Raw genomic sequence first — 14,256 nt, forward strand, 5'->3', positions numbered from 1 at the left:
TTTTAAAATGAATTTTTGAAATCCGTGATCATGACAGTGAAATATACCAATTTCAGTGGACTTTTATTTTGAAATGCCACATCAGATTTTGATGGGATCTCTTTTGTTGGAGACTTGGGGTGGTGTAGTGTCCCCCAGAACTGGACTGGTATTTTGATAACTAACAGATTTTTTAAAATGAATTTTTGAAATCCGTGATCATGACAGTGAAATATACCAATTTCATGAGTCTTTTATTTTGAAATGCCAAATCAGATTTGGATGGAACCTCTTTTGTTGGAGACCTGGGGAGGTGTAGTGTCCCCCAGAACTGGACTGGTGTTGTGATAACTCAGAGATTGTTTTTTTTTATTAATTTTTGAAATCCATGATCATGACAGTGAAATATACCAATTTCAAGAGTCTTTTATTTTGAAATGCCACATCAGATTTGGATGGAACCTCTTTTGTTGGAGACCTGGGGCGGTGTAGTGTCCCCCAGAACTGGACTGGTGTTGTGATAACTAAGAGATTTTTATTAATGAATTTTTTAAATCCGTGATCATGACAGTGAAATATACCAATTTCAAGAGTCTTTTATTTTGAAATGCCACATCAGATTTTGATGGGATCTCTTTTGTTGCAGACTTGGGGAGGTGTAGTGTCCCCCAGAACTGTACCGGTGTTGCGATATCTCATTAAAACGATTTAACAGATTTTTTCAGTCAGGGGTAATGAAAGCAACATATGCAGTTTTCAGAGATTTTTATTTTGAAATACAGTATCAGATCTTCATCAAACCTCTTTTCGTGGAGTCCTTGGTGGTCTCTCATACAGATCTGGACTTGTCTTGCGATACCAATCAGAATCAGAATCATCTTTATTTGCCAAGTATGTCCAAAACACACAAGGAATTTGTCTCCGGTAGTTGGAGCCGCTCTAGTACAACAGACAGTCAATTTACAGAACACTTTGGAGACATAAAGACATTGACAAAAAAAACAATTGTGCAAAAAGATGCAGAGTCCTCTAGCACTTAGTGCAGTCCCATGTTGACTGCATCATCCACAGACCTGTTCGCTTGGTAGGCAAACTGCAGGGGGTCCAGCAGGGGACCTGTGACACTCTTGAGGTGGTCCAGCACGAGCCGTTCAAAGGACTTCATGACCACAGATGTCAAAGCGACAGGCCTGTAGTCATTCAGACCCGAGATTGCAGGTTTCTTGGGGACTGGAATGATGGTGGAGCGTTTGAAACAGGATGGAACTTTGCACATTTCCAAAGATCTATTGAAGATCTGAGTGAAGACTGGAGCCAGCTGGTCCGCGCAGACTTTGAGGCAGGATGGGGACACATGGTCCGGTCCTGCCGCTTTGTTAATCTTCTGTTGTTTGAAGATGCGTCTCACATCCTGCTCATGGATGGTTAATGCAGAAGTCAGAGGTGTGATTGTGGTCGCGGGTGCGGCCGGGCGGGTGTGTGGTGTGAAACTGTCCTTTTCAAATCTGCAGTAGAAGGTATTCAAGTCGTTGGCTAGTGTGCTATCGTTCTCAGCTTGGGGGGATCGTCGCTTGTAATTAGTCAGTGATTGGAATGCATGCCAGACTGATTTAGAGTCGTTTGCGCTAAACTGTTTTTCCAACTTTGCTGCATAGATCCTCTTTGCAATGGGATTATGTTGGGGTGGCTTTGGCTCAGTAGGTAGAACAGGTTCGAATGCCTGATACGACTGTCCGCATGTCGAAGTGTCCTTGGGCAAGGCACTGAACCCTAATTTGCTCCCAGTGGGCGTGGCAGCGCCTTGCATGGCAGCAGTCGCCCATTGGTTTATGAATGTGTGTGTGAATATGAGTCTTTGTAAAGCGCTTTGGCCACTGTGATGATGTAGATAACGCGCTATATAAGTGCAGTCCATTGCCATTTATTTTTCTTAAGATAGCAAATAAAGTATTTTTTTTAATGTATGTATGTATGTAATGTATCTCAAGATTCAAATTAACTTTGCTGGTTGCATTCTTTAACCGAAGAGCACTGACGTCCGTATTGTTGGAAAGCTTTTATTTTGAATGTGGCTTCACCGCGAGTTGGCGATTTATTACCGTAATGCCTAGTATGAACAAAATTAGGGGAGGCTGGCTTGACTGCTACTTTACGAGTGGAGGCTGGTTTGACCGCAGTGTAATCTGTGCTGCTGTTTGGTGCATAGGTACAAACCACAGTCAGAACTCGGTCCCCCCCGACCCGAAGGCGGAGGGAAGCTACCCTCTCGTCCACAGGGGTGAACCCCAACGTACAGGCTCCGAGCCTTTCCATGCCAGAGAGGTGACATTGCACGTCCCTTGAGGCAGCTTCTGTAGCCGGGGATCGGATCGCCACGGTCCCTTGCCTTCGGCCACCGCCCAGCTCGCACTGCACCCGAACCTTATGGCCCCTCCCACAGGTGGTGAGCCCATGGGATGATTGTTACATATTGAAAATGAAAAAAAGAAATTACGAAAGTAATTTTTATTGAAGTATGATGATTTTTTTTTTTTTTTTTTTAAATAGGCAAATGACATCACAGATGACATGAATATAATTCAAAAGCTTCTTTGAAGTTATTTTTTTCTTCCCCAAAATTTGGTTTTGGAGTTTGGTCATAACTCCAAACCCAGAGTGGGGAACAACAACAAAACAGGAAACTGGATTTTAAATAATTTTTCTTCTCAGGAAACAAACTGGTTTGATTTAGAAGTGCAGCTACACCTCACAAAACCAAACATTGGCTAAATGTGTCATGAAATGGAATAAAACGATAATCCCCTTCAGTACTGGGAGAGGACAGAGGTGCATATATCCAAGCCAATACAGGGAGAAAATATTGTTTCTAAATGAAAAAGCATTCATAAGCACACAATGTCCCACCGTTTGTAAACACTGCAACAGTACATTTCGTACCACAGCATTAACTACAAAAAAATACAATTTATCATAAACAGATTACCTGAACCCCAGAAAATGTAATTATGGTATTTTAATTTCAGTGATTATTTCCATGCAGACACTGTTGCAGGACTGCAAAAAGCCATCACATTTCAAATGATAATCAAGGTTTTGGCGGGCAAGGGGGTTTGTGTGCACTTGACGCCTCGAGAAATAATTTTTATTTATTTTGAACCAATTGGATGGAAATCGTGAAGTCTTCATAATACGTCATTGGGTCATTACTAAGTGGTGGTATGAAGAGAAGGCTGAAGTTTGGTAAGTATCCACTAAACGCCCAGGTACCAAATGAATGGCACACTGCATCTTATAACCAATTTACAGCATGCAAAAATTCAAGTCGTTCAAAGGGTTCACACAATTGCCATATAAACTGACATTGTCTATGGACACATAATGTCACAGTATATAGCCTACCTTGTTTCCATACAAAAGCAATAATTTCAATGCAAATATTCAACAACTCAGTAATTTCAGGTTTCTGTCCAATTCTCTATAACAAGGTAATTCACACAATTAACATTAGAAAAACAATACGTATTCAAAACTTTGGTTGCATTCAAAAGAAGTGCATTTTACATTAGTGATGAGCCCACAGCATTATGAAAAACAAAGTCTGGGTTTTATTGTGAGTTGTGGCTTTGTCCATGTAAATTGCCAAACATTTCTGTGGAAGAAAGCAAGACAGTTGGAGGAGGATAATGCAGAACAGTAAACTCCAACATTGTCTTAAATGAGTCTTTGGTGACATGGTAATGAAGCATTGAATAAAGGAAGATTAAAAACTTAACCACGCATACTAAAGAAAGCTAGAGTGATTCTAGTGGCATCTACACCTGACATGATGGTGAAGTGAACTGAGCCAAGCTTGATCTAAAACTAGATGGAAGAAGTCAAACAATTGAATAGAATGAACTAGAGGCATGGCACAAAGTGAGTGTCTTGGGTGATGTTTGAAAGGTTGGCCAATGTCAGCGAAGAAAGACAAGAGTTGCATTTCTACTATGTCAGATCAATTGGGCTTAGTGATTGACAATTATCTTCCGTTGTTCACGTTTGTCAAACAAGCTGAAGCAGACAGCAGGAGGGTAGCATGATCTTTCTCCAATCTCTCCAAGGCCATCTCTTCTCTACCCTCCACCCACTTTGACAGCCCATGCCCACCAGAGTAGAAGAATTGTTTAGGCAAAGTTGTGAATAGCCAGCCGAAACATTTCATTGGTGCACACCCAGGCAGAGTTTATTTCCCTCAGGAGGAAAATTTGATGAAAACCCATGACTTGATCGTTGTCAGCCTGCAAACAAATAGCAGCTGTTGAGACATCCACCAGCACACCATCTGTACCTGTTACACTGATACATACATTTAGCATGACATTGGTAGATGACAATTACCCTTTCCCCTCATAAATATAGCTACAGGTAAATTACAGAAAAATATCCATAGTCAATTTGTTTTGTGACAAGCTTATTTAAAACACAGGTACAACTATAACTTTGCATTTGTAGCGCCACTTACTTTTAATTGTCCTACAACCATACTCAGGATGCAGCCGTCTGTGGTTGGCTGGTGGTCCTGTGCTGTGATAGTATGCCCAATTTTTTTGATGCCCAGATTCTGTCTCACATACACACACAAGGTTAATACACAATGCAGTTGAGATCAATGTCACTAAGGTAGTCATTCATTTGTATCGAGAGCCCGATCTATAATGCAATACAATTCATGCAGTTTTATAAGATTAAAGGTCCCATATTTTACCAACTTTTCTAGCATTTGGGATGTTATATTGGCTCGATGGTGCCTCAGCAAACATGACAAATGAATTAAAATCATCCAAGCATTCCTGACTTCCAGATGTTTTTCTGCCGAGAGGCCTGAAATCAGGTCATTTGAATTTCTCAAGCTTAGCTACGTCACTAGTTAAGATCTCTGCCTACCCCTCAGCTGCCAGGCCAACGCTGTCAACAAAACAAACACGTGTGCGCTCTCAAGTAGTGAGGGTTGGGTCTTCTACACAGAGACAAGCAATCAGAGGAAAGGGGGCGGTCTCAGCCTAATATGGACAAAGCAGACAGAAAACTGGGTCAAACTGAAGTAGCTGTCAGAGGGGCCTCTTCTGGACACTTCATCCGGGTCCAAGATGTTTTTTTATTTTTTTTTTTTAATGAAATTGACAATTTTATACGAAGTCCATGTTAGAGAGTCACTCTATGGAGCTCTAAAGAGCCAAAATATGGGACCTTTAACACAAGCCATACAGCACAACATGAAATGGGTCATTAGTAATTTAGTTATGTCCACACTGTGCTAGAAAACAAATTGTGGTTAGGACAAAATGAATGAATTGGGGCTTTGAACGCAGCATCATTGTGTCACCAGTGTGCATCCAGCTCAGGGTGTTGTTATGACAATGGTGAGCCCAAATATAGCCATTGCTATAGTGTGCTTATGTAAACGCAATAGAAACTAGAGCTGCGCGGAACTATAATCGGGCCCTCGCACCCTGGCCCCGTTGGGGTATTTGTAGTTCGAAGTCCTGGCAGGTTGGGGTATTCGCACGATGAAGAGCCGCAAATTGCCCCCGGGCGGTAGGTTGGACACCACGCTTTAGGACATATGCAAAGTTATGGCCCATATTGAGTAAATGTGGGCCCTACAGTAATGGGGGATGGCCCCCAATGGCCCCCAGGCCATAGGTAGGACACCACTTCTGTTGGACAAGTGCATACAACGCCTTCTCAAAGGTTACATTGAGATAATGCAGGTCACACAATAATGGGGGATGGCCCCCAAATGTCCCCCAGGCCATAGGTAGGACACCACTGCTGTTGGACAAATGCAAAGCCTTTTCCAATGTTATATTGACTAAATGCGGGAATTAAAAGAAGGTAATGAACTCTTAGGCCTAGTACACTACTGTATGTATTGTCAGTAATGATGGTGTGACTTGTAACTACTGTGAATGTTACATTTACAAGGCCGTAGATCATTTTCTGTTGAGTTTAGGACATGGGTTGCAATTACAATTTTGTTCGTGTGGGGGTGCTACACGCGTGTAGGAATTTTCGTAGGCGTAGGTGCAACGTAGCGCAAATAGGTCTGATGAACTGTCACCATGTTCGGTTTTCGGCAACCTCAGAAAAGCTACGGTTGAAGAGCCGCCACTAGCATATAGTATGTCGGACAAAAATGCTTTTGATAACTTTTCATGTCCCAGGTGTTGGGATGGTACTGAGTACCAAGGTTGAAGTCAATCGGATGAAATCTGTAGGGCAAGTTTGCAAAAGTGTGACACCTGTAAATTTTCCATAAGTGTACCTTTAAAAAGGTCCTATGTCAGTTTCTGTTGAGTTTAGGATTTAGGTTGTAATTACAATTTTGTAGAACTCTGAGTAATACACGTACCTGCCAAGTTTGGTAGGTGTAGGTGTGACGTACTACAAATAGCTCTTTGATGAACTGCATCAGCAACCTTGTGAAAAAGGGCGAACCATACGATTACGAAGTCACAGGTCACTTCCTGTTGTGTTTAGGGTATGCGTGCCTTAAACGTTTTTGTACGTCTGGGGTCAATACAGGTGTCAGCCAAGTTTGGTAGCTCTAGGTGAAACGTACAACGAATTCGACTGATGAAATTTCGGCATTTTCGGTTTTGTGGCGAAATGTGGAATGAAACGTTTGAAGACCCGCCCCCGTCATATACGTCGTCGGATTAAAAGGCTTTTGATAACTTTTAATGTCCCATGTCTTGATGATATACACCAAGTTTAAAGTGAATCGGATGACAGCTGTAGGAGGAGTTCGTAAAAGTATAAACCCTGAAAAAATGCAAAAATTTCGCACTTTTTTCCTTTAAAAGGTCATAGGTCACTTCCTGTTGGAGATACGATATCGGCCGCGCTTTTTTGTGCGTCTGGGTCCCCTCTATATGCGTACCAATTTTCAGAGCCGTAGGTCATACGGATCACCGAGTTCGCCTTTGATGTACTTTCGGCATCATTCTAGGTGGCGCTGTCGAGCCATTTTAAGGAAATCGCGCCCGAAAACGTGAAATTATAAAAATTTTCACCAGGCCCGATGTGCATGCCAAATTTCGTGAGTTTTCGTGCACATTTGGTGCCTCAAAAATGGCTTTGTTTGTCATGACTAAAATAATAATAATAAGACGAAGAATTTCTACAAAAACAATAGGGACCTCGCAGGTCTACCTGCTCGGGCCCTAATAATTTCTACAAAAACAATAGGGACCTCGTAGGTCTACCTGCTCGAGCCCTAATAAAGGTGAAACAACAAACTGTGGTCATGTTTGTGGCTTGAGAAAAGGGGCCAAATTAGGATGTTAGTGTTTCCAGAGCTAGACTTGCAAAAGTGGTATTGAAGACTGAAAGAGAAGACGACTCCGGTAGCCCAGAGTCAACTTTTGAGGATTACCATGAACTGGCTGATTGGGACTCACACAGACTTACAGAGCAAGAGGTGAGTCATGTTATTAAAGTAAGTTTACAAACATTGGTAGCATGAGCTTTGTGCATTTCTATTTCAGCCCCATCCAAATTTTCTCCTTTGTATTTGCCGTTAATTATGAGTGATGCTGCAGTGCTATTCACATTATATTATTGTGTGCTCCTATTGGTTGGTTCGTAGTCAAATCATAACATCAGCAGCCCCGCAAGCAACATCCTCAATGTATACATTTTAAGCAGATAAACTTACAAGGAGTTTCTTGGTAATTGCCTCCTTTCCGCAGATTTTTTCTCCCTCCCAGGTTAGCATCGACTCGGCAATCTGTGTGGTAGACAGGTAATTCAGAAACTCCCACTTAAAGGCTATACCATACACTTTTCACTGAGTTGACAACCCCTGTAAAATTATTGGTTTGAATATTTTTAGTAAGTAAAAAAATATACTAATTAAAATCACTGAGCAACTTAACAGAATAAACTGAAACCCTTACAAATTTTAATTTTATAAACAGTCTTTGGCTTTCCTTGCACGTCTAAAAATGCTGAAGTCAACAAATAAACAAATCAATTTTGTTTTTAAGAATAATTCACCTGCCTGTTTTTTAACTGGATGCATCAATCATCAGCTCAAAAAAAACTTACATTCATTATCAATAGTTACACCATACTTAGTTTATTAAAGCATGAAATCAATTGGCTTGTCTTGGTGATGATGTGAATTTTCACTCACCCAACAAAGTCAGTCACATAAGTAGGTTTGATTGATAGTTTTGGCAGCCAATGGAGATGCACGTTAACAACGTAATAGTAAAAAAAAAAAATAGTCTTAGTGTTGAGAGTACAAGGAGGAAAATACTTTTTTCATACAATACAAAAACTTAATATCGACTATATTACAGCTTTGGACTACCAGCTAAATTGTAGAGAATGCAGACTTGTACATGAAAAGTGTGTTTGTGTTTGGCACAATTATTTGTACTATTATTTTTTGTTTTTGTACCATGATACACAATTATTTCTTTTCAACTGCAATATTTTTCATCAAAATAATCAATTGGTCATTCATTTTATAACAACAAATTAAAAAAAACTAATTATTTGAACGAAGCTGTAAAAAGTGACAATGATACAAATTTTCTTTTGCATACTGGAGCTACTTGTAGCTATCATGCTGACTGCAGATCATTTCTTAAGAAATGTGAGTAAGTGACATGATTTTCTTTTGGGTTTTGAGCATTGGTCACTTTTTAATTACTATATAGCTATAGACATCAGCTGATGAACTCACAACTAACAAAAGCTGTGTGCACTCTATGGTACAAGTTGACCCCCCTACCCCTGTCCCTCCTCCAATAGTCTCCATGAAGCCAAAGTCACACTCACATATAGATCAGCGAGTTTTGCTCTATAACTTTGGAATAACTGGTAATAGTGTCGCACGAAGCCAGTGCCTATCTGCTCCCACAATGGCGAGTCCTGCATCCTGAATAACGCTGCACAGGGCACAAGAGAAGAAACAAAAAGGATCACAAACAGGTCATGTGAAATGGTCAAGGGCCTGTATAATGAGGCGTGTTCAGCCACAATAAAATTTCACAAGACCCCCATCATTCAGCGATCCAATGAACACGAGTCAAATAATTTCCTGGCCTGTATCACATTCACAATGACTTGAATCCATGGCCATTAATTGATGTTATAGTTACTGAATGGATCAGTACATTTCTACTTATAAAGTGTCCATTTCACAACTATTTCAGACTGACACTGTATTAAATAATGCCAAATATTGGCTATTCCGTTTTAATTTATAAGCATGACACCAGTCCTTATAAGTTGATCAATGGTATGGTATCGTAATCATACATTTATTTATAGTTAGAGTAGAATAGATATACATGCTGATGCATTTGCAGGATACCTTGACAAGACTGGTGCAATGAAATTAACTTAATGTACATGTATACAAGCACCCTCTTTCAGTCATTAATTTGGTTCAAAGCCAGTTGGAAAAAAATATATATATTTGGAAAAAGACAACAATACATATACTCTAAGTCAGTGATTTCCAACCTTTATGGAGCCAAGGCACATATTTTACAATTGAAAAATCTCTCGGCACACCAACAAAGAACAATGTCACAAAAGGTGGATACATTAATTACTGTATGTACTTCCTGCCATCTCACAGAAGAGCATTTGTTCTGTCTGTCACTATGCCTCACTGGCATAAATAGATGAACAAAGATACATTATTTCTTGTAAATAATTTTTTGAGCAATTAAGCAAAATTTTATAGTTTCCCACGGCACACCTGAAAAGCGCTCACAGGACACCGGTTGGGAATCACTGCTCTAGGGATTTCATCTTTAGCTTGGAAAAGATAAGGACTACAGACCTAAAGGATTGCGCTACATCTGAACACTCTGGCCTTCTTCTCTCTTTGAAATAGTCATATAATCTGACTGGGCACAATATACAAATTGCAAAAACTAATAAACTCATAAAAGAACTGTAACAGACATGCAAACACCAAAGGCATGAAAAAGGTGACCAAAAAAACCAAACATTCCAGGAGGGTCTTGGATGATCTTCCGGATCCCCATAGAGAATTCTTTTGATTTTAACAAAAATGAAGCAATCTGGAAGACTCTGAAGAGTACAAATCAGGCAAAATCAACAAATTTCTTTGACGCAGAAAAAAATTATTTACACCGCTCAAGTACATGTTCCATCCATCCATTTTCTGAGCCGCTTCTCCTCACTAGGGTCGCGGGCGTGCTGGAGCCTATCCCTGCTGTCATCGGGCAGGAGGCGGGGTACACCCTGAACTGGTTGCCAGCCAATCGCAGGGCACATACAAACAAACAACCATTCGCACTCACAGTCACACCTACGGGCAATGTTTAGAGTCTCCAATGAATGCATGTTTTTGGGATGTGGGAGAAAACCGGAGTGCCCGGAGAAAACCCACGCAGGCACGGGGAGAACATGCAAACTCCACACAGGCGGGACCGGGGATTGAACCCGGGTCCTCAGAACTGTGAGGCTGACGCTCTAACCAGTCGTCCACCGTGCCGCCTCAAGTACATGTTGATGTATAAATTTAAGATTAAAATTAAATGTGCCTCATTTCTTTGCTTTTTTGTTTTGGCCTCCCACTTGAGCCAGGCCCATCTCCACCTACACCTGATGCCTGCTTCAAGCTGTGCCACATGTATAGCATTCACCTCTTTAAGCACTCTCATTCTGGAAAAGAATTGACTAAAATCATTGTCTGTTTCACTTCATTTTTCACTATTACCAACTTCAAAAGCTAATCCCAAATGCATCCTCCAGGAAAATATTAAGTAAAATATTTTTCTGCTTTTATTGGCCATTTCTGAATTTAAAGTTACCGTAATTTCTCGTGTATAATACGCACCCCCAAAGTTGACCTCAAAATTCTGGAAAACCATTATGTATACCACCACTATGTATAATGCATTTTTACAATGGATGATTTTGCTTCTACCCATATGATTAAAACGAAGTATTATCTGTATTTTGTTAGTTTTTTAAAAAAAGAATTATTCTGTAGTTAAACACTTTATTTGAACACGTAATCCTTTTGTTAATTTACTTGTTCTTATTTTGAAATACACAGCCCTACTTTCATCCATCCATCCATTTTCTGAGCCACTTCTCCTCTCAAGAGTCGCGGGAGTGCTGGAGCCTATCTCAGCTATCATCGGGCAGGAGGCGGGGTGCACCCTGAACTGGTTGTCAGCCAATCACAGGGCACACATAAACAAACAACCATTCGCACTCACATTCACACCTACAGGCAATTTAGAGTCTTCAATTAACCTACCATGCATGTTTTTGGGATGTGGGAGGAAACCGGAGTGCCCGGAGAAAACCCACGCAGGCACCGCGAGAACATGCAAACTCCACACAGGCGAGGCCGGGGGATTGAACCCTGGTCCTCAAAACTGTGAGGCAGACGCTCTAACCAGTCGGCGACCGTGCCGCCAGCCCTACTTTTAGTTAGTAAATTTAAAAACACACAGTTGTGCTCATATGTTTGATTATCCCAGCAGAATTTGTAAGCTGGGTACAATTCTTGAAAGAAAACATGAAGGACCAGGCGAAACATTTAATTTTATTTGAATGCGATTCAAATAAAACGGTCAAGCATGTCAGAAAAGCATTATCATTCAACAAAACATAACCATAAATAAATTATTGATGGTTGTTGTTCAGTCATCAGTCATATGTAAAAATAAAAAATTCACAAATTCTGCCAGGGTATGTAAATTTATGAGCACAACTGTACATTTATGCAGTCATATGTACCCCTGTCATATTGGAATAAAAGTGTAGGCTACACCTTTTTTATACTAGGTGGTGGTGGCATTTTGGAATGAAAGTGTACAGCTTTTTCATAACCACTAGATGTCGGCATATACTTTATAAAATGTGAATGTTTTTTCCATGTGGCCCCTATACCCATGTATAATGCACACTATTGACTTTTGACAATTTTGGGGGAGAAGAAAATGTGCATTATACACAAGAAATTACGGTAGTTCATTCTGTGTTGTGACATAATCCCTAACATCACTCCGTCGCTTAATACATTTAACATTAACAGCAGTAAACTAATTAGATCATTGTAGGCGGGTTTCCTAATTAATACAAGATGTACTAGCGGATCAGCTCTTGTCGGCGATGTTACGTGTGTTTCGAGGTTCCGCTGGGACCACAATCAGGGCCACGACCCGCAGCACCTCAACGCGAAAATACAAAAGACCAGTGTAACAAATTACCACACTGGATGATAAGATGAGCAAAAATATTGCTTAAACATATGAGTAGCAATATAGGATGTCCGCTCCAGAGGTGGGTAGAGTAGCCAAATATTGTACTCAAGTAAGAGTACTGTTACTTGACAATAATGTGACTCAAGTAAAAATAAAAACTAGTCCTCCAAAAAAAAAATACTTAAGAGTAAAAATTACACAGTGAAAAAGTTACTCAAGTACTGAGTAAATAGCACAAACAATGAAAATAAAATAAATAAAAAACATTTGCCATTTACTGCAGTGTTTTCTCAAGTTATAAGAGAGCTAAAATACCCACGTTTGCCACACAAATACTACATGAAAGCTGTTCTTTTTGTTCGTCTAAATGCAAACAAGACCAGCGCGCCGTTGCCTTCATGGTAACAACGACCTTTCCAAAATGGTGGCCATTTAGGCACGACAATCAGCCGGGTTGGCTTATTTCGTGTTAATACCTATGCTCGGGAAGCCCAATAGAAGACATTGTGTGAGGTCATGTGACTTTCTTTTGTCGTTTGATTGGTGAACTAGACTTAACCATCACTCGCGCTTAAATTAGATTGGCGCAAACAGCGCCCAATGCGAAAGTCGAAGTCGTAGTCTCGCGCACGAAACAGTTAATAAATAAGCAATAATTGATCAATTAAAGTGCAGAGCGACATTTAGATCATTGTAACTGAGTAAAGGTACCGTTACCTCCAGCTGCCAGTGTTCAAGGAGTATGAAACAGCCTATGATGACAGCGACGGCGAACCCTCCTCCCCAGGAAAAACTCATCAGATCTATACAATTCACGTAAATGGCCTATTTTGAGTTCAAAACAATGAACTTCGCCGAAAGGAGACTGATTTGCATGTATGCTGTAAAAAACAGATCATACCAAATAATGCAGTTTTGTTTGACACTCTCAGAGTAGTTATTATGCAATGTGTTCTATATGAATTAATGTATGTATGTAGATAAATTAAGATTAGTCTAATATTGTTAACTACACACAAAATAATATACCACCACTGACCGTACCAATCAACATACCAATCAACACTTAAGCAGTTACAGTCCAGTGTTGCTAGTACATTTATTGATCTAGCTATTGTATTACAGCTCATTTGATTGTGCAAGCGGTCATAATGGTATGACCTGGCCTATATAATAGCCCGTATATTGAAATGAACAGAGTGAGTGTGGTAGTCATTGAACAACATTTCAGCTATGATGATAAACATTCTGTAATGGGGTTTTCAAGCTATGAACGATGAGGATGCCAAACTACCGATAATCTTGGTAAACGAACATGAGTGACACAGCAGGGCGTTTCGTCACGCACGCGGGACATCCAGCCGTCCACTTGTATAATACTTCCACGCACGGCATATTTTGCTAGGAATATGCTGGTGGACACGATAGTTGAACATAATGCTGAATAAAACGCATATTAACGAGGACTTCTCCTGTCACGTACATGTCAGTAAGGAAAAAGGATGAGCAGGTTATTTTTAACGGTCATGGCAAATGCCAGGATACGGGCAGTTAGCTATAACTGCATATATAACCCATTTAGCTGGTGAGCCTCCTAGCCAACGGTGTAACACGCTATATTGGCATGAACACATTATAGCGCGTTCGATCCCTTCCAACCCCTCTACACGCTAGGTAACACGGTTTACCCGTGCGGTATCTTAACTGTGGTTTACTAACCCATGTGCCGGTTGCTATTAATACGCTGTCCTAAAGTGTTCATGTATTCACTGGGCTGGAGCACACAGCAACACGGCACTGGCTAGCTAACCGACATTCATGGGGGTGCCCAACTCGACCAGTAATTTATCACAAATTCGATTCACTGAAGGCTTAACAATTGCTTTATTTTTACATATTTAGTTTCAATATTTCCATAAGGGTTCAGTTTAAATAAAGATCAATCCTTACCTCCTATACTCGGGCAGGGTCAGACGACACAGTGCGACTTTTACGCACGAGGAACTACGTACTGAAAGGGTTC

At 40.5% G+C, this 14,256-nt stretch overlaps 1 protein-coding gene across 1 annotated transcript; it reads right to left on the reverse strand.

The window, feature by feature from the left end:
• Window positions 1-3,561: 3,561 nt before the first annotated feature.
• On the reverse strand, window positions 3,562-14,256 carry nutf2 (nuclear transport factor 2). Its single transcript, XM_061677482.1, has 5 exons — window positions 14,184-14,256; window positions 8,812-8,921; window positions 7,679-7,750; window positions 4,481-4,579; window positions 3,562-4,256 (listed from the first exon to the last, which is right to left on the reverse strand). Exons 2-5 carry the CDS (start codon window positions 8,908-8,910, stop codon window positions 4,143-4,145), a joined length of 384 nt encoding a protein of 127 aa, XP_061533466.1. The 5' UTR covers window positions 8,911-8,921; window positions 14,184-14,256; the 3' UTR covers window positions 3,562-4,142.

This window comes from Phycodurus eques, chromosome 5 (genome assembly GCF_024500275.1).
Source record: "Phycodurus eques isolate BA_2022a chromosome 5, UOR_Pequ_1.1, whole genome shotgun sequence".
NCBI lineage: Eukaryota > Metazoa > Chordata > Actinopteri > Syngnathiformes > Syngnathidae > Phycodurus > Phycodurus eques.